This window comes from Oenanthe melanoleuca, chromosome 1, assembly GCF_029582105.1.
Source record: "Oenanthe melanoleuca isolate GR-GAL-2019-014 chromosome 1, OMel1.0, whole genome shotgun sequence".
Taxonomy (NCBI): domain Eukaryota; kingdom Metazoa; phylum Chordata; class Aves; order Passeriformes; family Muscicapidae; genus Oenanthe; species Oenanthe melanoleuca.
In genome coordinates, this window is record NC_079333.1 from 98,255,606 (window position 1) to 98,280,375 (window position 24,770).

The window sequence follows — 24,770 nt, forward strand, 5'->3', positions numbered from 1 at the left end:
CATTTTCCATGGGGTTTATCTCTATTACAGGAAGAAGAGATGTGTGTATGTAGCTGTGATGTAGATGAGCAATGGCAGAGCTCCAGTACAGCTGTGCCATGTGAGAGGGGAGATAGAACTGTGCTGGCACTAATTAGGAGTTTATATCCCTTCCCTGTTACCTGTGTGCTGGTGCTTTATGTGAGCCATAAACAGGGTACTCTAAATTGCATCCTTTCTGGAGGTCTTTGCAACTGTGGAAAGAAGCAGCTTTATCATTCTCATGGATCTCAGACTGCATAATTAATTTCATGGAATTGTGGAATGGTTTGGATTGGAAGGCACCCTATAGATTACCTCATTTCAACACTCCTGCCACAGGCAGGACACCTTGCCCTAGGCTGGCTGCTCAGAGCCCCATTTGATGGCCCATCCTTAAGGGCAAGGGCAGCCTGGCTTCAACACTTCCAGGGATGGGGCATCCACAGCTTCATTGGGAAACCTGTCCAGTGCCTCATCTCCCTTACAGTAAAAAATTTCCTCCTAATAGCTGATAAATTTATCCCTTTTCAGTCTAAAGCCAGTCCCCCTTATCACTATATATCCCTGTAAAATGTCTAAAATGTCCCTCTCCAGCTTTCTTGTGGGCCCCTTTTCTTTTGTCTTACCTTCCCATATCTTTGCACTATGGGACTATTAACTGAGAAGAACTCTAATTCATATAGCATATGAAGAATTTTTTCAGAGATGGATGGAGGCACTAGATCTCTTTTCTGGTCTTAGTCTTTATCTGAAACATTAGAGAAGTTACAGTAATTTGTCTTGAATTAGTGCCTCTAGCAATAGAGGCAAAAGTTTTTCAGTACTTATAATTTGATTCGTGACTCAATTCTGAATACGATTTTCAAACAGATCTAAAATTTGTGAAAGAGATATTTTTCTTTAAATGTCAATTAATTTTCCCACCTATCTCATATTAAATCTGTCCTCTTTAATTGCTACCATGCCTGTTGATTAAAATATTGCAAACTCACAGAATTTTACATGAGCAACCTACTTTATTCTCAGACAGGACAGAAAGTACTTTAGTAAATATTCATAAGTACTGGTATAATTTTAACTGTCCCAGCAAACAATCTCTGTACCACTTCCTTTGAGAGTGTGCCACAATAAGGGTCATACTGGTTAGAAGTGAGCCTACACTTTCTGCAACAGGCATTTAGAAGTTAAAATAGAGTGTACTCTTCTGAAAGGTTACAACAACAAATAGTCTGGTCTCATTGAAAGAGCAGAGAGGATTTTTATGTTTTATTTGTGCACTGGATTTTGCTCCATGTGTAGAGATTAACTTCTCTGGGCCTCAGTGAACTTATTTGTGAAACAGGAATGAAAATCACCCCAAGATCTGCAGTGTAGTAACTTTATCAGCAAACAGTGTCAGTTTTTCAGCCATCTGAAGATAACCAAGTGATTTGAAGTTGGCATGGTTAGCCCAAAATGTAAAATAATCATCCCTCAAATAGGTAAACAAATTCAGATAAATTACTGTTTTATTTTGTTTTGAAGAACAAACTAAAGCACACTCTGCTTCAAACACAAGCCAATAAACACCCTCAACCTTTCCACCTGCTGCCCACCCCCCATTAATGAGCATTGAAATGGAGCCTCCCTGATGTTCAATGCATTCTGCTGTGGTTGCAGTCTGGAATTATTACTGTCTTGTCAGACAGCTTGGGTTTAGGATGTGTCAGCCTTTTCCTCCCCAAATTAAAACAATCCAAATTAATTATATTTCCTGCAATTGTCATCTGCCTTCACTACTTATACATGACACAAACATTTCTGAATTCTTGTTGATATTACTGTCTTTCAATAAGTCACCTTTTTGAGACCCAGCCTTTATGAATTTCAGTCTTTCATTCACTACCAGTTTGAGAGAGGTTTCCCTACCCAAATGTTGGGAAAACAAACATTGCTGTGTGAAAACAAGTGCACAGAAGAGAGAATTGATTTTGGTTTTTGTGGTGATTAAGGAAATTGTAATACAGAATTGCTGCATGATAGTGATTTATTTAGCTAAGGATTTTACCTAGGGCTTTTGGTTGGAAGCAAATCTTTAACCTTTTAATCTGTGACATTTGTATAAATGCTACAGCAGGATATTCTTCAGCTCTGCTGAAATATCTGAGGCAGATTTTTGGGAGGTTTCTGGGGTTCGAGTCCTTTACCAAATCAATGAGAACTGAGTTAGGGTGCTTCACTTGTCCTTGAGTGAGAAAATTTCACATTGTCAGAAACTTGTTAAGGGAAAAATCTGAACTTTGTGGCATTTCTTAGGTTGAAATGAATCTTTAATGATCCTAAATATTATCTTAAAATGGTGTGATTATCTAAACAGAGCTAACTATTTTGGCTTTTGTGACACATACTGTCTTATAAATGTACATTATTCATGCTAAAAAATCTTCTTCAGATATATTTTACAATAATTGTGGGCATTTAGATGCACTATAGAATATGTCTGTGTACTAAAAGAGGGAATATTCCCAGGGTGAGAGATGCAGCAACACATCTTGAGCTGAAGGCTTTGTGTGGGTGGACTGGAGCTTGGTTAGAGGCAAAACTGAAGTTATGTCTCAAGCAAATGCTGCTGTCAAGACAACATGCCCACAAAGTGTATTTCCAAGCTGTTATGACTCAGAGGAGGGAGCTGCTTGGGATGTGTCTCTGAGTGAGGCTAATGGAGTGGCACTCCATTATTGCAGCATTATTAATGTAGCAACAGCTGCATTGCCCCACACTTATGGCAATGGGAGATTGCAGAAATGGGATTTTTAAAGATGGGGGAGTTGTTCAGTCCATGACAGCAGCCTCAGTTGCACAGAAGCCATTTTCCTACCTACAGAGAGAGAGAGGTCTGTGGCCTGTCAAAAATGTTATGTGGGGAGCAAATAACATTTGAATATCCTAGCTTTGAAGCAATCCTGGAAAAATATGTCATGTATAAAAGAAGATGAGAATAATACGTGCAGGCCATTGTTGGACTTGTTTTGAGACTGTTTGGAGTTGAATTGTGTATTTCAGAATGCACCTGTAGCTCATACAGCCACTGCTGAACATGGAGACAGATCAATCTAGGCTGGATAAATCCTCCAGTCAGGTGCCCAAACTTTTAGAAAAGGAGCATGGATGCCAGATCTGGGAATTTTAAACAAGCTCTTCCTTGATCTCTAAGCCTCAATTCTTAAAAGATTTTTGTTACTGACACTTCTCTTTTTTAGTATTTCAATTATCCGTCTGACAAAATAGGAATGTTTATACTTTAATAACTTTGTGAATAGTAGAAGTTTTCAAGGCATATTGATAACTTCTAATGAAAGATACAAATATGAGATAATGAGAGTGTATGTGGGATGGACTGTTATCTATTCTGTTACCATTTATGTGCCCTGCTAATGAGGGGAGAACATTCACTTTGATCTACAAAAGGAAAAAAAATTAATCTCTGGATAGAACTTTGATGCAACTATTATTATAACATAGTTCTTGCCACTTCTAAGGAAAATGAAAGCAGCCTTTTGGAAAAAAAAATTACCTAAAAATTACATACTAGGTGATGGCCCTATTACAAATAATCCTTAGAAGATGGTTATAATGGGGAAATTATATATTAAATGGCTGCAATCATACAGATTCTCCTGTGTGATTGAGATTTATCAATTTGGCCATCACTCATTAATTTTTGAGGTGAAATTTCCACCATTTAGGTAAAATGTTTGTAGAGCTGTTTCTGTGAGTGCTTTGTGGTACATCATATGTGTTTACATGTCTGATAAAAATATGTCTATTTAACAGGACTCTTGCCAATTACCTGGTGTGGAGGATGGTTTATTCAAGGTTATTTAACCTCAGCAGACGTTTTCAGTATCGGTGGCTGGAATTTTCTCGGGTAAGTTATGTTTTCACAGCATTTACAAGGGTCCTGCTCTTGACGCTGTTGGTTTCCCTTACAGCTGCTTATACCTTTGCAGGTATAAACAAAATGTTTTCCGTGCTGGAGAAATTTATAAACTTTTTTTTTTTAAGGCACCCTCTGAAACAATTGATGTACATATATTTGTGTATGACACTAAGACATTCATATGACACTAATATGACAGTAAAGACAAAAAGTCTTTTAGATGATGTTAAAGAGGTTTTGAAACCTCCCCTTTAAAAAACTTAGTCTTCTTTAGCAGAAACTTGAGTTAGGTTATGTGGGCTGTGGCATTCAGGCCAAACCTTTTTGACCAAAGTCTAAACTTTTTGAAAACTACTGTTTGCCCATTTGTGAATACAGCTCTAATAAAACTGAAGTCTAGGATTTCACTTTTTAAAGCTTGCTCAAAGCTCCCCCATGCTCTAATGCCAACATTACATGAGCTCTAGCACAAAGATACCCAGCTACTTCCACAGGGAAAATGATCTGGTGTCTTCCAGCTTGGAGTTGCAGAAGAACCAGAAAACTGCCACAAGCTGTGAGAGCAGAGCTAATTATCTGTTCAGTAATATGGGCATTTATGTAAAATGCACAGGCTTGATTAAGTGAACCCTTAGTGAATAGAAAGCCACCTTGGAATTGTGTGGGCAGTGTGAGTGTCCTTAAGTAAACCAAGGATGAAACTGAAACTGAATGGTATTTTGTCTTGTGTCTCAGCCCCTTTGGATGGTGAACTTTGTTTGCCATTATGAAAATTGGCTGACAACAGGAGGCTGGCATGGTGCAGGAGGTGTGGGAGTTCTGTCCTCCCTGGTGAGGCATGCAGGTGGCTAATTAAAGAACCTGTACTGTTTTTCTTTGAGTAATACTGAAATAGTTCTGAGTTGATCACACACCTAAAATATACTCCAATAGCTTGATGGAAACTACACAGGAAAGGCAGACTCTTGCACTTCTGAGATCACATTCAAAATAGTCTTGTTAAAGATGCTATTTTCTTCATGTAAAATATGAAAAACTGGCTGTCAGAACCACAGTGACAAGTTTGTAGGTGTCCCCTCCTGGGACATTCCTTGCTAGGTAAAATGGATTGATGCTGGCTATCAGCCAGTCTGTAGCATAATACTGAGTTACATTGGGTTATGTAATGGCCAGAAAAAATTCTGAAGGGAAATATTAAGCTTTGGATATTGTGCATTTTAATATGGTAACTGGCTGCAGTCACATCTCTGGGATGTAGAAGCTTAGGGAGAAATCTAATTCAAAGTGATTCAGTGCTTATTAATAATCTCAAGGCTGTAATAGAATTACATAATGGGTCAGATGGGAAGGGACCACAGTGGGATCATCTGGTCCATCCTCTCTCCCTGCTCAAGCAGGGCCATCCCAGAGCCCATGGCACAGGATTGTGTCCAGATGGTTCTTGAACATCTCCAGTGAGAGAGACTCCATACCCTCTCTGGGCAATCTGTGCCAGTGCTCAGTCACTGCACAGGGAAGAGATTCTTCCTCATGTTCAGGTGGAACTTCCTGTGCATCAAATTCTGCCTCTGGTCCTATTGCTCAGCAGCACAGAAAAGAGCCTCCAAAAGGCTCCATCCTCTTGGCACCTCCCCTTCAGGTATTTTTAAGCAGTGATGGGCTCCCCTCTCAGTTGTCTCTTCTTGAGGCTGAGCAGGCCCAGCTCCCTCAGCCTTTCATTGCAAGAGTGATGTTCTCTAGTCATCCTTCTTTCCCTGCTCTGGACCCCCTGCAGGATCTCCAGGTCTCTCCTGTCCTGAGGAGCCCAGAGCTGGGCCCAGCACTCCAGGCACCCTCAGTGGGGCTCAGGGAGGGGCAGATCCCCCCTGCCCTGCTGGCAGTGCTCTCCCTGCTGCCCCAGGATCCCACGGGCCCTCCTGGCCCCAGGGCACTGCTGGCTCAGGGACAGCTCATTGTCCCCCCGGACCCCCAGGCCCTTCTCTGCAGAGCTGCCTCCCAGCAGGGCAGCCCCAGCCTGTGCTGTGCCTGGGGCTGTCCTTCCCCAGTGCAGGACCTGCATTGGCCTTTGCTGCATTCCAGACCGTTCCTCTGCCCTCTCCAGCTGCCAAGGCCCTTCTGAAGGGCTGCAGAGCTCTGGGGGTTTCAGCCTCTCCTCCAGCTCTGCCATCAGTGAACTCACTGAGGAGCCCCTGCCCCTTCCTCCAAGGCACTGAGGGATAAGTTCAACAATCCTGGCCATGGCTTACAGCACAGTAAAAGCAGTGAATCAGCAGCTCATTCCTGTTATCTGCCCCTGGGACCTGGATAGAGTTAGAGTGAAGTAAGCAGCAGTAGCTAATAGTTAATAGCCAGAGTTAATTGGAGTAAACAGCTCAGTGGAACAGACTTCACAGGTGAATAGAAAGGACATGAGGAAAGGAGTCCAAGGCATTGGATTAGTCTGTTTTAGAATAGATCTGTCCAGTCAGAGGGTGTAGAACTAGAGGCACTTTAGGATCATAAAAAGGACCCAACAACCCCTTGCTAGGTAAGTGAATAAAACATTGAATTACTACAAAAAAGATATGACCAGGAGATAAATCAGTAACCCTTAAGGGAAAGGATGTATTTTATACATTCATTGTTTCATTAATTCAGTCAGCCTCAACCATCACAAGTAGAGTATTTTTTTTTCACCTGGTGCTCATTTTCTATGGGTGGCTTTTATGCCTTGTGTGTAGAAATCTTGGCACCAGGGCCTTAAAATCTTTGCAAGGAGAAGGAAGAATATATGATGAGACTTTAAAAAGACTTCAGGTTTAGAAATAGGACAAACCTGCTGACTCTAGAGAAAGTGCTTTGAGTACCACATCAGCAACTATCAGCAGCTCCTCTGCAGTGGCACTTTGAGACCTTGTAAATGTGCAGTGGCACCTGGGGAGGAGGTTGGTTAATTGTGTCCTGAAGCTCTGAATTGACTGGGAGGGTTTGAAACCAGCTATTTATAGCCACTGTTACTACCTGAATACTGTGTGTTAGAGTGGTACATTAATATTAGAAGGACCATTTGAGGGAGTTCCTGTTGGTTGTTATAACATAAATATCAATAAACAAGCTGTGAGATATAATCTATTCCTCTCAGCTCTATTTTTATTGGTCTCAGCCTGTGCTGCCTTTATGTTCTCCTTAGTCAAGCCTCCCTCAGAATAATGATAATTATTATGTTGTAATAATAGTATGTCACAGTCTAAAAGCCAGCTCTGTCTCCTGACTATTTCTATAGCTGATGCACACTCACAGCTTTTGGAAGGAATTTCAAGCTCTGATGACCAATGCCATAACTCCCCTTCTTCCCCCTGCACCAGGAAATGCTCCATTGTGGGTTTACTCTGACCCCAGAGAGAACTTTTTTTCTCTTTTGTTCTTCTTTTTTTTTTGTGTGTAGTTGTGTTATGTATAAAGACTGAAGAATTTGGAAAAGGAGTTGATTGTCAAATTTGGCTCTGCTTAGGAAAAAAATCACTTTATTATGTATTGGTTTGACTAATAGGGTTTTCTTTTAGAAGCAGTGTACTTTTTGCCATTGAAAATCTATTACTGCATATACAGTATTAATAAAAAAGCATTTGGAAATGCAATTCACTGGTGTATTTAAGTGTGAGTCATTGATTATGCATAATTACAGACAATATGAAAGGGAAAATCAATCTTTAAACTACCAAAATATCTCACCTTCAATAGCTGAGGGTTAAGCTGCTCTGGAATTTTCCAGTGAAATCTTCCTACTGGAAAAAGACATATCCAAACCCTTTGGTTTATGCTGGACATTTAATCTTGTGCTCAAAACAGGACAATGATGAGACAAAGAAAGGGCTCACAAAATGCAAAATTGGTGCTTAAGAGGCATTTATAATCTGTAAGAGGCCAAAATCCATATCCCACCTGCTCTGGTCTGATGCTGGCTGTACTCTGCCTTTACACAGCTGTCAGGTGTTAACTGCTGGACTGGGGTTGTGCTTGCTCTCTGTCAAAAGCTTAAAAAGTTCCATAAGTGGAAAGAGAACACTTCAAACCTTGAAAATAACTAAAGTTTCTTAAATCAGCACTGCTTATTGCTCACATGGACCCATCTTCTATCTTGTTGTGTGCAGGATTTATTTACACAAACAACATCTTGATGAGCAATATAATGTTAGCTAGGTAAGCACCCACAGTAATAACATTCTTCCAGTGAGAAACAGAAACCAAGGCTGCAAATGCTCTTGAGTTCTGTTCTGCTTTGTTCCTTGATGTGTTGACCATTCTTGACTGTTTCTTTTGAAGCTCATTTATGGTGACACCATCAGAGCCTGAAAGTATGGCATTAATACAATTCCTTTAATAAAATATGCAAGTTGTTCTACCAACTTCTTTCTATTGCAATATAGAGTAATTTTTTTATTTTTATGGGGGAGACAACCATATTAACTGCTCTTGATGGTTCAAATAATTTTTCTCCTGAAAATAGTCCATTTGGGAAAGGAACTGAAAGCAACTATTTTACATAAAGTGCCATAAATGTAGTTGACTTTTTGACAAAAAGGTGTGGACATGTTCCCATCTGTGTTAGATGTCATTAGCTCATGGCAATGGAGGGCTCTGCAGGAGGTGTTTTATAAGGACTAACCCAATTTTCATGAGGACAATCATGAAAATCTGACAGGCTTCTCACCCTGTCAGAGGAGAGGCATTTTCAGGAGATAGCTCACAGCAGGGTTTTTCTAGAGGAAATTGTTTCTCTACTTAACAGACAGAATGCCAGGATTACTCCAAAGCTAGCACTAGTTCTGTAAGCTGAGTCTCTCTTATGTCACTGCTCCCATTGTACTGGTCTGAAGTTTAAAATCTTACAGGTATTTTGTGGTGTTCAAAGTATTTATCATAGCACTGGATGAAAATAGAAATAACTGTAGAGTATCATTCTTATTTCCTTTTGGTGGCTTTTTGACAAATATGCTTTGGCTTATGCTGCATGTGGGTTCTTCTTAAACAGTATGGTGTTATGGCCTGATACATGCTCCTGTCAACAGGTGATCCATGGCACTACAACCTTGCTGCCCCAGTGGGATAAATGTGTGGACCTGGTAAAAAATGCCCTCCCCTACGTTGTGGGTAAGATGTTTGTGAAAGCTCATTTTCAAGAGGACAAGAAAGAGATGGTGAGTCCTCAGCAGTCTCTGGAAATTTTCATTTTGTGGTTTCATCCTCACAAATTGCCTCTGATGTTAGAACAAAGTTTAAAAGAGATAAGACTCTTTAAAATGTTTGAATTTTAAAAACCCAAAACATGAGGGGAAAATGGAATGAATTTGAAGAAGTGTTACCTTTCTGCACACCTGGGCACTGCCCCTTCTTTCCACTTGCAGTCCTTCAGATGAATAAGCAGCCAATTCAAAAACAGATTTACTGCTGCTAATATATGTAAATAGTGTCAGTCAGGCTGTGCAGGAGCAGAGTGAGGGGTATTAATGAGAAATGGTTTAGTATAGCCAATATAATTTATTATAGTAAAGTTTTTACTGACTAATCAAAAAACTGGTTGAGATTTCTCTGCTTTAGGACTGCCCTTTGAAAGCTGTGACTGCTACACCTGTAATCTGAGCAAGAAACATGACTGATGTCTGGCCCAAATTAAGGGAAGCTGAGAGCCACACAGTGAGGGTTTATACTTGTGATTCAAATCTTTTCTGCAGAACAGTGGAAGGAAATATTCTTCCATACCTTTGAGTCTAGAGAAATATTCATCCTCATTCTAAAATCTCAAGAATAGCTATGTTATTACTTCTCTCAATAACATATTCAAATAATTAATTACCCTTCACAATCATTTATGATTTATTTTCATTTCATGTTTTTCTTATAAGGTTTTCCAATATCTGCTTTTATAGCCATTGATTTTCCAGCAGTAATCCATTTTAAATTGACTCATTAGGTCGTTGAACTTAGCTCTCCATGCAGGAGAGGCACAACCACTTAGGAAACAAGGATGGCACCCTGTGCTGCCCTGGCTCAGTAGCCTGAGTTTGCCTGTTTGATTTAATCTACTTGGACTGCTTTCTTAGGGAAGGATTCCATTTTGGATAGCACACACTTACTTGACTTGCCCAAATCTTCGTCTGTTTCCCTCTCAGGTTCTGCATTTCTTTTCATATTTGCCTTTATCTGGAGTTTCCTCTCTTGAGATCCAGCTTTTCAACCCCCTTTTCTCTTGATCCAGTTTGTAATGTGCTATTTGGCCATTTTGTGGCAAAAATATGCCAGGCATATGCAGTGTGTTATCCTGCACAGATAAGTGGGAAGAGTAGGAGTATAAAAAATGTACCCTTGATGGAGGGGATGGACACTTTTTCATATTTGCATGTGTGAGGAAAAATTATAAGAAGCAGATAGAGCAGAAACTGGTTTCTCTTGAAATGGAAGTTAATTAGAATATTTCTTAGTGTGCACATTTCTTTTAGACTGAAGCTTTGGAAAATTATCAAGTCTGAATTTACAGTAGCACCCATAGTGACAAATGCATATAAAATTCATACTGTAGGTCACAACATTCAGTGTTAAAATGAACAGCCCATGGAGATAAAATTACACATATGAAATTCATTGCATTTCATTTAGAAGAGTGCTTTTCAAGTTAATAATTTGTGGTGTTATCATTTTCATGTCACTGGTTTTCAGTTCTACTTTTCTTTCTTAAGCAGTAAGAAAGCATGTGAGTAAAGCACTGTTATTTGTAGAGTTCTTTTTTTTCCCCTTTTTTTTTTTTTCTGGCTTATGGCATGTATCTGTCTATGATAAGCAAATCCTGAGTTAAGGATAATATGGATTCTTTCCCCCCACCATGTTTTGTGATTGATGTTTCATACCTTAGATACTTCTCTTCTTTTATCAAGAAAGACATTATTTGTGTCTAAATATAGCACTGCTTCTAACTCAGAGTGCCTGCAGTGTTTTTTACAGATACGCCTGAGCAGTTTCAGTAATAACTTTGATAGCAGGAATAGGTTTCTGCCCCTGCCCCCTGCAGCTACAGCTGCTGCATAAAGCCTAAGTATACACCAGAGCCTTGAGTTTGAACTTGTAACCTCCAAATACGGGGAGTTCACCTCATTAGTGAAAGAAGTTAATTGAGTCAGTGCTCTGTCATCAATATCTTTAAGTTACCCTGTTTCCTGGGATGCATTTACTGTGAATGTTCACTCTTTAGTCATATTTAATGCTAGACCTGCTCTGGTTGACCCATATTGCCTCTAAAAATAAGAAAATGTTTTTTGAATAGGGTAGGAAAAAATAATAATCCAAGGAACTGTGCTACATTTTTTCTGACCACAAATACAGGACAGTTCCAGATTAAAATATTCATCTGATACATTCATGACAATTTAGCTAAAAGTAATGTTACTTTTGATGGTTTAATCCCATCAAATGACATTTTAATGACATTTCAGATCTACTAGATTTATAGAATAAGACTATACAAATCTCTGCTGCTTGACATTTTCATTATTTTTAAATGTAACACAGCTGATAACACAAAGTTCCAGTAAGTCTTCATCTGATGGGTGTCTGTCATGTCCAGTGCTGTCTGAGCTCTGGTTTGTGCTGAAGGACAGTGGCTGGATCCCTCTCATTGCCTCAGTCTCACAGCATTCCCCATGGTTTTCTGCCATGGGGTTCATCTGCTGGTGGAAATAGAGGCAGCTGGTTGCCTACACTTTTCTGGGCTGCCAGACAGATCCATAGGAGTGAGGGCTCTTTAAACTCATATAATGCATATCTTAGCCATTATATTTCTTGTTTTCTGTCCTTTCAGGGTTTTCTTAGTGTGCATACTCCCTGAACAGCCCTATTATTATTATTTTTTACTTGCTTGGGATGTGGTCTTGGCTTTGCAGAGGTGTCTGAAGAAGCAGCCAAGATGAAGTGGGTGTGGGCTTTCCCAGTTTTGCACAGATCCAAGCTGCCACGGGTGGTCCAGGACCACAGAAGCAACTCAGGCTGCTCAATATGTGAGCCAGGGCCTCCCTCCCTGCAATGCTTCACAAATGCAGCTAAATACAGGCTAAATGTTTGGGTACTGCTTTGTATTTGGATCATGATGCTGTCAGCCCAAATTTAGTTCTTTGCCAGTATTAATAAGGTGTGTCTCAGTCTCACATGAGCCAAGCCAGGCCACAGACATTCTCTCTGCAGGAAAGGCTTTATTTGTGCAAATGCCTTTAGCTGGCTCCTTCTGCATGGGCCAGTGATCTAGAACCTAAGGGAGAGAAATATCCCCAAAGGTCTGCAAATCTCTGTGTTTTTTATGATTTCAAGATGGGTATTCTCACAGAGATGACATGGAATGATCAGCAGTGAACAGGGTGTGTGATACCAGAAGGGAAAGAAGATGGGGAAAAAACTTACCTCCCAAAGTGTCCTAATACTGGAGAAAGCAGAAATTAGCCTTCAAGAAAGGACAGCAGATACCATCTGATCTGTTACCATTTGTGGTCTAACCAAGTCTGTTCCTCCTACACACACCAAACCTTTCCTTAAAATAATTCTGCCATGATATATTTTACTGAGGAGGGATTTACTAAATATTTTGCAGATGGAAGAATTGACTGAAGGAATTCGCTGGGCTTTTATTGACATGTTAGAAAAGGAAAACGACTGGATGGACACTGAAACAAAAAGAAAAGCCCATGAGAAGGTAATAAATATAAATGCTGAGTAAGTAAAATCCTGTTATGATAAAGATTTGACTTGAGTGATAACAGTATGTCATGGACTGTACTTGCAGTTGCAATTACTTACTGATCATTTTGTTTGGGAAGGGACACATTTATTTTTCTGGACACTGAGCCATCTGAGCTCCTTCTCCTCTGCAGAAGTTAGTTTTGTTACTTTGCTCTTCTTGCCTTGCATCCACCTTTCCCTATCTGGCTCTGGCTGATGTATAGTATGAGCTTCTTTCAGATTTGGCTTTTCCTGACAAAGTCTTCACCTTGACTGGGGTCCCAGGGACACACCAATCTACAGACAGAAAACAGTGTCTAAAACACCTGTGGCAGCTGAGGGGATTTGCTGTGAAGATGGAGGATCCAGCCTAGAAGGGGATGTGAGAATAATTCAGGTTTCATAGTTTTTCCAGTATTGTGGTGGGAGGCCTAAACTGAGAGGTGTCTTTTGAGAGGGTAGTGATAATCCCAGCTGAACATCCATTTCCTGACAGAATAATGCCAGTTGGGAAGTGTTATAATCAAGGATGGCATTACTGGTCCTGATTGCTTTCAGATAAAGTCACAATAAAATGCAGGAGGCAAAGGTGAAGGCAGAAGGATGTACTCAAAACCTCCTTTTCACTCTATTCCCACATTTGCAGCATGTGATGAGTGGAAAGGAAGATTGTCCAGCCCTCAGAGCAGCAATGGGAGGGAGCATATAAAAAGAGAAGTGGAGGGCGTTGTGTAGGTCTGTGTCCATATTTATTGAGGCAATGGAATATCAGTGAATTAGTAAGAGCCCTCTTTGAATAAACTGACAGGCAAGTGCAGCTGAACTGCTCCTGCTCTCTGTGCTTTAATAAAAATAGCAGTGTTTTGATTTAAAAGCAAACATGGCCTTCAAAGTTTTTCAGTAATTCTAATGAAAAGGCTGTTGAGCCATTTTATCATTGGAAAGATTTAAATTCCATATGCAGTCCATCTACATTTTATACAGCAGTGCTCTTCATATGTGTGCAAATGAAATAGAGCTGCATAAATGCACCAATAAACTCTGTAGCAAGAGAACAATAGTAAAATGACATTTATTTCCTGCTAACCTAGTGGTAAATGGGCTGCAGTTATTACTTCTTACTGGCTTTTATGTTTGTTTGTTTTTTTTTTTACTACAAATACCATTAGAAATACAATGATCTGTAATTTAGATATTTGTTAAAATTGATGCAAAATAAGAACAGGAAGATTTTCTAATGATTTCCTTAATAAATATATTTCTATATAACAACCAGCTTATTGATTCTGTTCAAAATTTGCTTCCTGCCTTTCAGCAGGGAAACAGTACAAACATTGCCAAAACCCAATGAACTCCTAAAAAACATCTCCCTTTCCCACTTCAAGGAGGGTTTTCATCAGAAGCTAGGCTAGACCTTTGGTAAGTAGAGATGGCTGTTTCCCTCAAAATGTTGACACATTTTGGAAGCACACAGCACTTTGCTCCCAATTTAGCCATGGCATTGAAGGTTAGTGGGGTGAGTCTGGACTGAGCAATGCATGGCAAACTAAATTCCATAAGTACAACTAAAATAATACTACAAGCTGTAGTGCTATCAAATGAATAGCCAATGGTTTAAAATCATTCTCATTGAACTGAAAAACCATTTCATAGTTTGCTGACATAGGAACCAGGTCAAACTTGTAAGACACTAGTGTTATGTAATGCCTTAGATACTGCAGCAAAAATTATGTGATATGACTTACATCTACACGTTTAAGTTCAGATTCACAGAAATAGCTACTTGGCTGGAAGGAAAGAGCCTAGAGAGACATTTGGTAGATTTCCAGACATGGAATGTGTGCATGTTTATTAAATATTATTTATTGTTAATGATAGATCTTCTGTTTGTCCTAGAACTCTTGGATAGCCATGTTTTTAATTCAATAAATAGATTCATTACATGTAGGGTCAGATAATTCACAGGGGAAATCTAAGTTTTATAATACAACAGAACCTGCAAAATCTGTTACACAGTTCTAATTAAATCTCATGAGCCTAGCACTTTCTGCTGCTACTTTTTCAATACTTAGGCTTTAATAAAGCAGCACAGACAAGCATGAATTTTATGAGGAAGATTGGTAAGTGAAAAAAACCCCGGTATTACTTTATTGTAGAGATCTGTAAAAGTTGCATTTCTTTGTCAATGAATGTCATCCACATGCTGGGCTCTGCACCCAGGCTGGAGAAATACCAGGCACCAAGAATAAATTGGGAGAGAGGGTGCAGGGCAGCAGTTAGGGACTTGGGGGCTGTCTGGTTTGGAGAAAAGGGGGCTGAAGGGCCATTTCTTCATCTTCCTGAAGTGGGGGAGTGGAGAAGGAGGTGCTGATCTCATCTCCCTGGGGTCTAGCAACAACATGTGTGGGAGCAGTTCAAAGCTGCTTCATCAGGAGAGGTTGGACTGGACATTAGGAAGCTTTTCTTTACCAAGTGGGTGGTCAAACACTGGAGCAGGCTTCCTGCAGGGGTGGTCGATGGCCCAAGCCTGTGTTTAAGAGGCATTTGGACAATGCCCTTAACAAGGTGCTTTAACTTTTGGTCACCCTGAGGTGGTCTAGCCATTGGACATGATGTTTTTCCTTCCAAGCAAAACATTCTAATCCTATTCTATCAATTAAGAAGATATTAGTTAGGTAAAGGATGTTTTGGTCTTCTGTGTTTTAGGTAAAGGATGTTTTGGTCTTCTATGTTTTCATCAGTAACTTTCACACTGTCCCTTGGAGTAGTGCAGATTGGAGATTCTGCCCTGAGTTCTGTGGCAGAACTGTGTCCTACATGGAAATGACTGATTCAGATATTTGCTCATCCTCTGTATTTTTAATCTCATTGCATTCTTGAAATGTTCAAATGCTTTGAAAGAAATGAACTGCAGAGATCTAATGGTGATTTTGTTTACTGTGCCTGGTCCATGTGATCTGCTTAATTTGCCTTTAGTTTTTCTTTCATTCCAGGCATATTTGGGTCATTAACAAAATTTTTACTAATTTCCTGAAAGAAGAAGAGGGTCAGTGTGGGATCTGGGTGTCTGGACAATGTGCATAGAGGGCCTTGTGATGATTGTATCTTTAGATTGTAATGTAAAGACATGGTAGGTTTCGAAGAGAATTAATTGCAAATCCTCTCTGTGATTCAGATACTCACTGTTTCATGTGTTTTCTGCTTTCCTGTTTTCTTTTGTGCTTGGCTGAGGCCAAATTTGTATACCTTGCTGTCAGCCTGATGCTTTGCAATCAAAGGAACCATCGACCTCTGAAGGACTTACAAAAGACCCTCTGGTAGAAACTATTCTTGAATTTTGCTTTAGGCAGCTTGTCAGCTCTGTCTAATCACTCAGTCTGTGACTCTTTGTGTCTGTCCTGTTGTTTTGTTACTCAGAGGGGACACTACTAATTTGATGTTAAAAGGATCAAATCTACTACTCCATGTGACACAGGGAGCAATTGTCTTGCAGTCTTGATATCTGAGAATAATCTCTTTAGCCCTTGTATAGTTTGGAGTTAAGGTTTGGCATTCCTTTTGTAACAAAACAATATAATGAGATAACATCTAATAATTTACCACTCTCCTCCCTCCATTCCTTTCTTTCTGTGATCGAAAGATGAATTTAAACCAGACCATCTAAAAGGCAACCTTACAGAAAAGGTTTCTGTCAGGGTAGGTGGCTCTGCCTTCAGTGCAGTTCTCACCTGGCTCTCTGGATGGAGCTCACGCTGCTTCCAAAGCAGCTCTGGGGCCGGGGGAAGCGCTCGGCTCTGTGCTGTGATGCTGTTTTTCCTCTCCCGTCCTTACTGCTCTGCTCTGTTCAAGCCCTTCTTTATTGTGCCGTATTTGACTATTATCTCCAATTTGTTCAAGTATGTCTGTTAAGTCCCCGAATTTTCAATGGAATGCTCTGAAAAACAAACAAACGAGCACCCCAAGCAGATTTCTGTTCTTGCCCTTTTATCTCCCTTTTGTAAGGGTCATTACATTTTGCTCTCATTTGCAGAACAGAGAAATTACTCAATTGGGTGCAGCTCCAAGGGGGTGTGTGGCAGCACTCCTCAGATGTTCTGTGAGTTACCCGTGGCCATTTCACAGCCCCTGCAGGGCTGGAGGGAGTTTTTGTTTCCCTTCCAGTGAAGGTGCAGAATGCAGCCAGCTGTGGTGGCTAAATGGTATTGACAGCTGTGTTTTGGCATGGTGGGCCACAGGGGAAAGGGGGAACCCAACTGAAACTCCATTGTCATAACTCGTGTGATGAGAGCTCACTTCTCTATAATGGTAATTTATTGCTTCTGCTCTTCAAGGGATAATTCAATGGAAGATCATTACTGACGTGTTAAATTATTCCCACTCCTGGGCAGGAACCATTATTTTATTAATCACTATTTTTCCTTCCTAAAATGCCCTTTGTTCTTGGGTTTAACTGGAGTTTTGAAAAAAGACGTTTTTCTTAAATTCTGCAATTCTCTTGTAAAATATCCTGTTAGGCTATGGCACAGGAATAACTTCCTATTTGGAAGTTAGATTTTCTTGCTTTGCAGTACTATTTTTAAAGCATGGATGATAAGCCAAAAAAGAGCTTGTTTTTCCTCTAGTAAGATTTTTCTGTAACATTATTAACCTCTTTAAGTCATGGAGCACAAATCCCAAGGTCACTGTGCAATCATTTGGCTCCTGAACTTGCCTGCAGCTTTGCTTTATTTCTAAGGAAGTTGTATATGCAACATTTGTTTTTTCCACCTCTCTGAGTCTGGAGACTGGGTCGAGAGGAGCCAGGAGAGTATCAGGACCATGCCCAGCCATAGGTGGCTCTCAGGCAATGTTAGGGACCTTTGTTTAGCCTACAGGGCTTGTTCTGCTTCTTCAGAGAGCTACAGCAAACCTCCACAGACAGCACAGTGTAATTTGGGCCAATAGCCCTTAGGAAGTCAAGAGCCATCTGTACAAGCCCTGATTTTACAAGTAGAGGTACTTTAAAGGAGGTGGGTGTCCGTGGGTTATCCCACTGAAGCCATTCGTTTCCCAGCTGGAGCTTGCTGGCCCTGCCCAGCCCTGCAGTCAATTATCTGAGCTGCAGCCCCCTTCTCAGCTCTCCATGGTCTCTCTCTCTTCACTTTTGGGTGATTTCACTGTGGCCATGACAGTTGTACTGCTCAGGGTCCAGTGTGTGCCTCGGACAGAGGCCAAGCAGTGGCAGATGTTGGGAGATGAACAGGACAGGGCCAGCACAGAGGGACACATTCCCACTGTCCTTCCCTGGCCTCTGACAAACTGCAGCTCACTTGCTTCCTGAGCCAGAACTGGTGTCTTGGTATTTATTCATATTTTCCTGCTATGAGTTTGTCTAATGACTTTTTGAACCCACAACAATTTTCATCATCCATAGCTTCCCAAAACATGAAGTCCCAGTACCTCACAGTGCTCTGTGGGTAAAAAGAATGTCTTTTTGCTTGTCTGAAAAATGTCACCTTCTCCTATGTTATGGTACTGCAGAAACAAGAGAATCATCATTGCCTGGTCTCTTTTTGTGCTCAGTCTTGCTTCTGTAAAGTCTTGGCACAGCAATACATACTGGGAGAATGGAGCCTCCTGCTTTTCTTCACATAGCCTGTCCAAGGTATGCACTAGACACACAGTTCTGAAAAATAACATTTCATTGAGATCTGGGGCAAGCCCAGACAAAAAGGCCGGGCACCACAGCTTCAGGAGCTGAAATTAATCTTGCTTAATGCCAAGCTATTTTTGCACAAAGATGACAAATCATCCAGTCTTGAAAGTGGTTACTGGGTGCTCTGCAAAAATGAAAAATGTCTTCTGAATCTTGTGGGGCCTGTGGACCCGTCCTATGAAAACTAATGCAAAAATATGACAGTGGAACCAGCCCTGAGACTCAGTGCCTCTGGCTTCAATGGCTATGTCTAGAATGAAAACCAGCACAAAACTGGTAGAACAATACTAGGTAAGAGAGGGATGGAGTTTCAAAACTAAAGCTTGCTAGACACCTTTTACATTTTCCTTTAGGATAACTTTCTACCTTTGCTTCAAGGATGACAGAAAACTTCACAAAGTGTAAGACTTCTTCAGAGCAGTCATAGAAGCTGCTAGACATACTTCAGAAGAGTTAAAAAAAGTGGGAGAAACTTCCAAAAGCTCTAATTGCAGTTAGACACTTCATTCCTATTCAAAAGCCTATAGAGGTGACTGCTAACTTTCTAATTTACTGGTTTTACTGGAAAGTTTGATTCAGATATTCTTGAAACAACCTTGCTATTTCTAAATTGGAAAGTGTACTTTTGTTGAGTGCCAATTACACCTTAGCCATGCTTCTCCTTTGTGGAAGTGAGCATTCTGAAATTAGGGTAGTCTCTGGATGCAAAAAATTTGAGAGCCTGGTTGTAGTGAAATGGTTGCATTGCAGGAAGCAATGTGCAAATCTCATAAGGTTGAAATGTGTCTCATTTTTACTCTTTTCAAACATCTCTGCAATTCCCTTGTGTATTAAATGTATCACTAGTGGTTTATTTTCCTGGTTTAACTCATCTTTCACAGAATCCCAGAATGGGATGGGAAGGGACCACAGTGGGGTCACCTAGCCCAACCTCCCTGCTCAAGCAGGGCCATCCCAGAGCCCATGGCTCCCACACAGGATTGTGTCCAGATGGTTCTTGAACCTCTCCAGTGAGGGAGACTCCACACCCTCTCTGGGCAATCTGTGCCAGTGCTCAGTCACTGCACAGGGAAGAGATTCTTCCTCATGTTCAGGTGGAACTTCCTGTGCATCAGTTTCTGCCTCTGGTCCTATTGCTCAGCAGCACAGAGAAGAGCCTCCAAAAGGCTCCATCCTCTTGCCACCTCCCCTTCAGACATTTATAGGCATAGATGAAATTCCCTCCCAGTCATCCCTTTCTGAGGCTGAACACCCCAATCCTTCTACCATGTGCATGGACATATGAAAATAAGGGGACAACTCAATAGGAAGCTGGAAGGAAAGTAGGTGCTGCTCAGAAATGACTTAAGGGATTTGAAAAGTTTGCACTACTTACCTAGTTTGGAATTTGGTCAGGATTTTGAGGCTGCCACTCTTGTACCATTCCTGAGATAGCTGTTTGGAAAATGCCAATTTTTAGAGTACCATTTTTTCACCTGTGAGAAATAGAGAATGGTACTTTCCTTCTAGAGTAGAAGCGTTCCATGCTTTTCTAAAAATAGGTCTTCACTTTCTATCAGATTAACATCCCCTTTTCTTTCTTATTTGTTTTACATCAAATATTTATTTCTCATCACAAACTTTAATTTTTGATCTCTAAGAATAATCTATCACATCCTGAATTTAATTTAACCTTCACAGGAAGACTGGGGTTTCCTGATAAGTAACCACAGGAGATGTTCTTCTCCATTGGCCAGAGTTGAAACTAATAGCCATGGCATGTTTGCTTATCTCTTATCTGGGGTTAGATTGCTGCTGTCAGCTTCTCCCTTGTTATCTGGCTGCTGCTACTGCTCACTCAGTTGTGCAGGGATGTCAGTTCCATTAATAACCTGAGCACCCTGCAAACAGATAGTGGAAAACAGGTGAAGGGAGAGGAAATTGTATTTAACCCTGATCTCACAGCTGTCATTTTTCAGACTCAGCCATGACTACATAAGGCCAGAATGGGTGCATGACATCAAAACACTTGTGAAAAATCTCATGCTTGAAATAGGAGGGAGACAGATGGACAGACACCTGCAGATGCTCAGGGACCAGGGTGAATCTGAAGGTTTTATGGCAGAAATGCAACACAAGAAGATTGTTATGCTAAATGACAGAGTAATTCTTCCAAAAAGCAAAAGATCCTCCACCACCCTTGGAAGTCTTGGACCATTTCAGCTTTAACTTTTACTCTCTTTGCTGTTTTAACAAGTAGCCCTGTCTCCTGTGGAGATTGCAGACAGTGTAGTCCCCCAGCTCAGCAGTAGCAGATGTGCAGGTGCAGAAGAGCCATTCTGTGTGTGGAGGAGTCTGCAAGGCCAATTCCCTCACTCTTGGCAATGGAGGTGCATTTCCTGGCTGTGGTGGTCTCCATGTGCTGTAAATGCCCCCTGAGAGGAGAGCTGCCTGCTGCTGGGAGTGGGTGAGAAGCTCAGCAGGGCAGGGACCCCCAATGGACCCTCAGCCTTGGCACTGGGCTGTGCCCAGCCAGGAGTGAGAACCAGCAGCACTCAACTGCTCAGGTTTTGTGCCAGACACTGGGGGCTGCAGCAAAGCTGTGGGATTTTTACTTGAGAAGGAGCTTTACCACAAGGAGCTCCTCAGACTCCAGAATTTGCTCCTTTAGTGGCTTTTTAGAGGCCAGGATGCTGTGACTAAGAATAAAGGCTTCCCCAGCTGCCCTCCTTTGTGAGGCAGCTGTGAAGTGCCTTGTGCTCAGTTTTCTGCATATGGGATGAGCTTCATCAGTGTGAAAATACCTAGATATAATTTATTTAAAATAAAAATATGTAAAGATTTGGAATAGAGAGGAATTTGATCTTGAGTAAAGAGTAGAGCATTTTCTGAATATATTTTTTCTCTATTCTGCAGCCTGTGTTTTTGATTATGTACACATCTGCTTTCCCCCCATACATTACAAGGCATGGACAGCTGATAGTGACACCCTTACTGGTACAGTGGTGGTCAGGGTCCCTGTCCAAGCAAATGGAATTCCTCCTCACAGATAGAACATGCAAGCCATGATTAATACTGGTGTTTAAGTTCTCAGTCATTATTTCAGTTTGAGTTGTGTTAAAAGGAGTCTCTGCCATGTCTGGTTTCAGTTGCATCAAGACTGTGGCTGAAGTTCACTTGTGAAATGAGAAATGAAAAGGGAATTTTTCACATGCTATTCTTTAGTTTAAAAAAAATGTTCGGCAACCTTTGCTTAACCTTGAAAATGTTAAATGAATGTAAACTGATTCAAGCAGAGGCTAAGGTCAGAAGTTGTCCCTTTCTGGAACAGATTATTCAGAGTTCTGCATAAAACTGGAAAAGAAATGCTGTGGTAAATAATTTCCCACACTGTTATGATGGGGAGAGAGTTCCTCACCCTTTCCTGATCTCTGAGACTGCCCCTCTCTCAGTGTCCAGTGCCAGAGATCTCAGCACACAGAGGCCTTTTGGGTCCCTGGGGACTTTTATTTTGCTAGCACAGTGGGTTTTCTTAAGCCTGTTTCTTGCCCAGAGCTAAAACAAAAGAGCACAAAAGATTTTTGGATCAAGGTCGTTGTGTTTCTAGCAAGAGGTGGCATGAACATGGGAGTATGGGTCAACTCATGAGCTGGAGGTGAGCAGTGAAATGGGTCCAGAAAGGAGTTTCTATAGAAAACTGAATATAATAATTTCTGCTGCTCACCAATGTGACAAAGACCAGCCAAAGGTGGCTTTTTTTTTTTTTTTTTTTTTTTTTTTTTTTTTTTTTTAAATTGCTGCTGCAAATCGTTAGGATCCTTGTGCAAAAATTTGACAGTAAAGATACCTAAGGCAATTTCAAAACACAAAGAGAATTTTGAGTTGGGGGAGTGTGTTTGGTTGTTTGATTTTCAGAGATAACTATATTGGAAAATGTGGAGGGTTGCCTGAAAATGAAGTCAGGAGGAGTATGTTATTTTACAGTGCTGAGTAAGAGCCCAAGCTTGCATGAGTCCTATCAAAGGTGGCTTAGCAGCACATACCATGTATCTGTATCTCTATCAGCCTGATACTAATGATAGTCTGTGTCTTCAGACCACAAGACATCAGCTTCTGGCTTGTTTGAGCTCCCCACTCTCCACAGCCTGGTGCAGTCATGCCCAGGTGATCCACAGGTGTGCAGGGGGGATCCAGAGCAGAAAGCTCCACGTGGAGCTGCCCTGCCACTGCTGCTGTGGTGCCAGAGCTGAGTCATTTCACATATCTGGGCATCATCCTTCCTGCTGGTCATTGGGCATCATTCCAGCTCCACTGAGAATCCAAAGACCCCTAAAACTCACCCCAGTGCTTTGGACAGGAATAGTTAGCAGTTAAACACATCCTGTGCCAGCAACTTGGTTGTGCTGGTCTGCAGTATAAGTGCACTTATATCTTCAAAGATGAAAATCCTTTCTGTGTGCCACAAAGAAAGGTATTGCAGATCTGACATTCTGTTGGTGAAAGACAGGATATATGTCTGTCACATATGATATTCAGTGTATGATATAATGGAATCATGCTAATTGTCATACAGATGTTGCAAGTGGAAAATTGAATTAAAATAAAACGGACAAAGAAATTTTCTTTCGTAGCAAAATTAAAGCAGAGCTGGCAGCAGAATGAGTTTCTGGTGGAAGGAGAAAATATGACTAGGTCCATTAATTGTAGTGCTGCATTGAACTGAGGAGTTGTGCTTATGAAAATATCACAGTGAATTAGTATGTTTATACAAGTAAGACTGAAATAAAGATGCTAATTTCACACTTTCTCTGACCTAGTCCAGTTCTATTGCTAAAAAAACCAAAATTTCATGTGGGATTAGTTTAAGATGAAAAGTTAATTCCAGTGAAACTTTTGTCACAGTGCTTGAACCAATTACTGAGTCTTTGTATTCCAGAGAGCCAGAAGAGATTTAGGATAGGAAAGAGTGGCACTGATGTACTTTGTTGATTTTTCTGACTCTTTTGTCCATGGTAGTGCTGCTAAACTTTTAGATGCTTTAAACTTTATGGTAATAATAATACTGTCTTGCTGAATGGTAGATAGTAAGACTGAACATACAATCTCAATGAACACTTATCTTAGGAGTTGCTGTGTCCCTTTTCCTCTCTGTTTCCTAGGATTATAAGGTATGGTATTTTTAAGTGTACTAAATAGAATTGTCTTGTCAGTAAGTTTTCTCTGAGTGAGGTTTTGGTTTCAAAAGATCATTCAGAGCAAGAGCTTATTCCTGTACCACCTAACCCTTCTCCACTTTGTCACATCATGTGTCACCAGCACTTGTTTTGTAAAAGTTCCAGAACTTATTTGGTTTCTCCATGTAGAGAGTGAGTGATTCAGCTCAGTGATCTGGCAGAAAACTAGCTGGGGAAAAGCTTGGTTGAATTTCTGCTGTGTCATTGATGTGTTAAGTGGTCCCACAGAAAGATGTGTCAAGGCAGCCTTTGGAGGCTGTGGGTACAGGCAGCATCACAAGAACTATGGACAGAGCTGAGAGGAGCAGGGAACAAGAACAAGGACTAGGACATTTTTTTTTTAATTTGGCAGCACAAAGTTGTTAAATGGACTCAGCTACTTTTGAAACCATAATGTGTATTTTACTGAAAGCAATTTTATGTGTACATGGGTGTCATTATTCACATAAGTCACTTGATTATTTATTTTACTTTTTCTTTAACCTTGGCCTCAAGCTATTACAAAGATGGAATAATAGCTGTATTTTCTGTCTTCAGCAATTATTTTAAAGCATTCAAAACAATTATTGTAATACAGATGGGATGGTTATGGTGCAGTGTGAAGTGGTGGTATGTGAATTATTATTAAATGAAACACCAGCTCTTGAAAAGTCTACACAGTTTCTATTATTGTGACATGCAACAAAAAGAGGACACTTAAGCCAAGTTTTAAAGATAAATAATGTTAATCTGTAATCTTGAGTACAGATTAGACAGTTCACTGCAGATCAAATACTGTTAAAAATTGTCATTTCAAGCCAAGTGTTCATGTTTGAGTTGCCACTTCACTTTCCATTGTAGATGACAATGTGAAAATCCCTGGTATTTCATTTTCCCACAAAGGAAATACTGTACATCATTAGGGTGAGCTCAATCCATCTCTCACTCAAGTCACTAGTGACTTCCTACTGACATCTGTAGGATTGGGCTTTAGCCCTGTGATGGAACTTTCCTGTGTTTTGCCAAGATCCATCACTCTATTTTCCTAGTTTTTCTATGTAAACCCTAGATAGATGCAGAGATATTTATGCAGCAGTTTTACCAGATGGCTTTTGAATCATCTGTTCTCAATGAAAAATGAAAAGACCGGGCTGAATTAATCTTTGTAATTAAATGGAACATTACTTTGCCATGAATGATTTTAGCT

At 40.6% G+C, this 24,770-nt stretch overlaps 1 protein-coding gene across 1 annotated transcript in view; it reads left to right on the plus strand.

Annotated features, from left to right (window-relative positions):
* Positions 1 to 24,770, plus strand: part of PHEX (phosphate regulating endopeptidase X-linked) — a 98,582-nt gene that overhangs the window by 32,114 nt on the left and 41,698 nt on the right. The window contains exons 10-12 of the mRNA XM_056506024.1: positions 3,835 to 3,928; positions 8,989 to 9,117; positions 12,549 to 12,650. Of these exons, the coding sequence (XP_056361999.1) occupies positions 3,835 to 3,928; positions 8,989 to 9,117; positions 12,549 to 12,650 (325 nt within the window). The remainder of the gene's footprint in view (positions 1 to 3,834; positions 3,929 to 8,988; positions 9,118 to 12,548; positions 12,651 to 24,770) is intronic.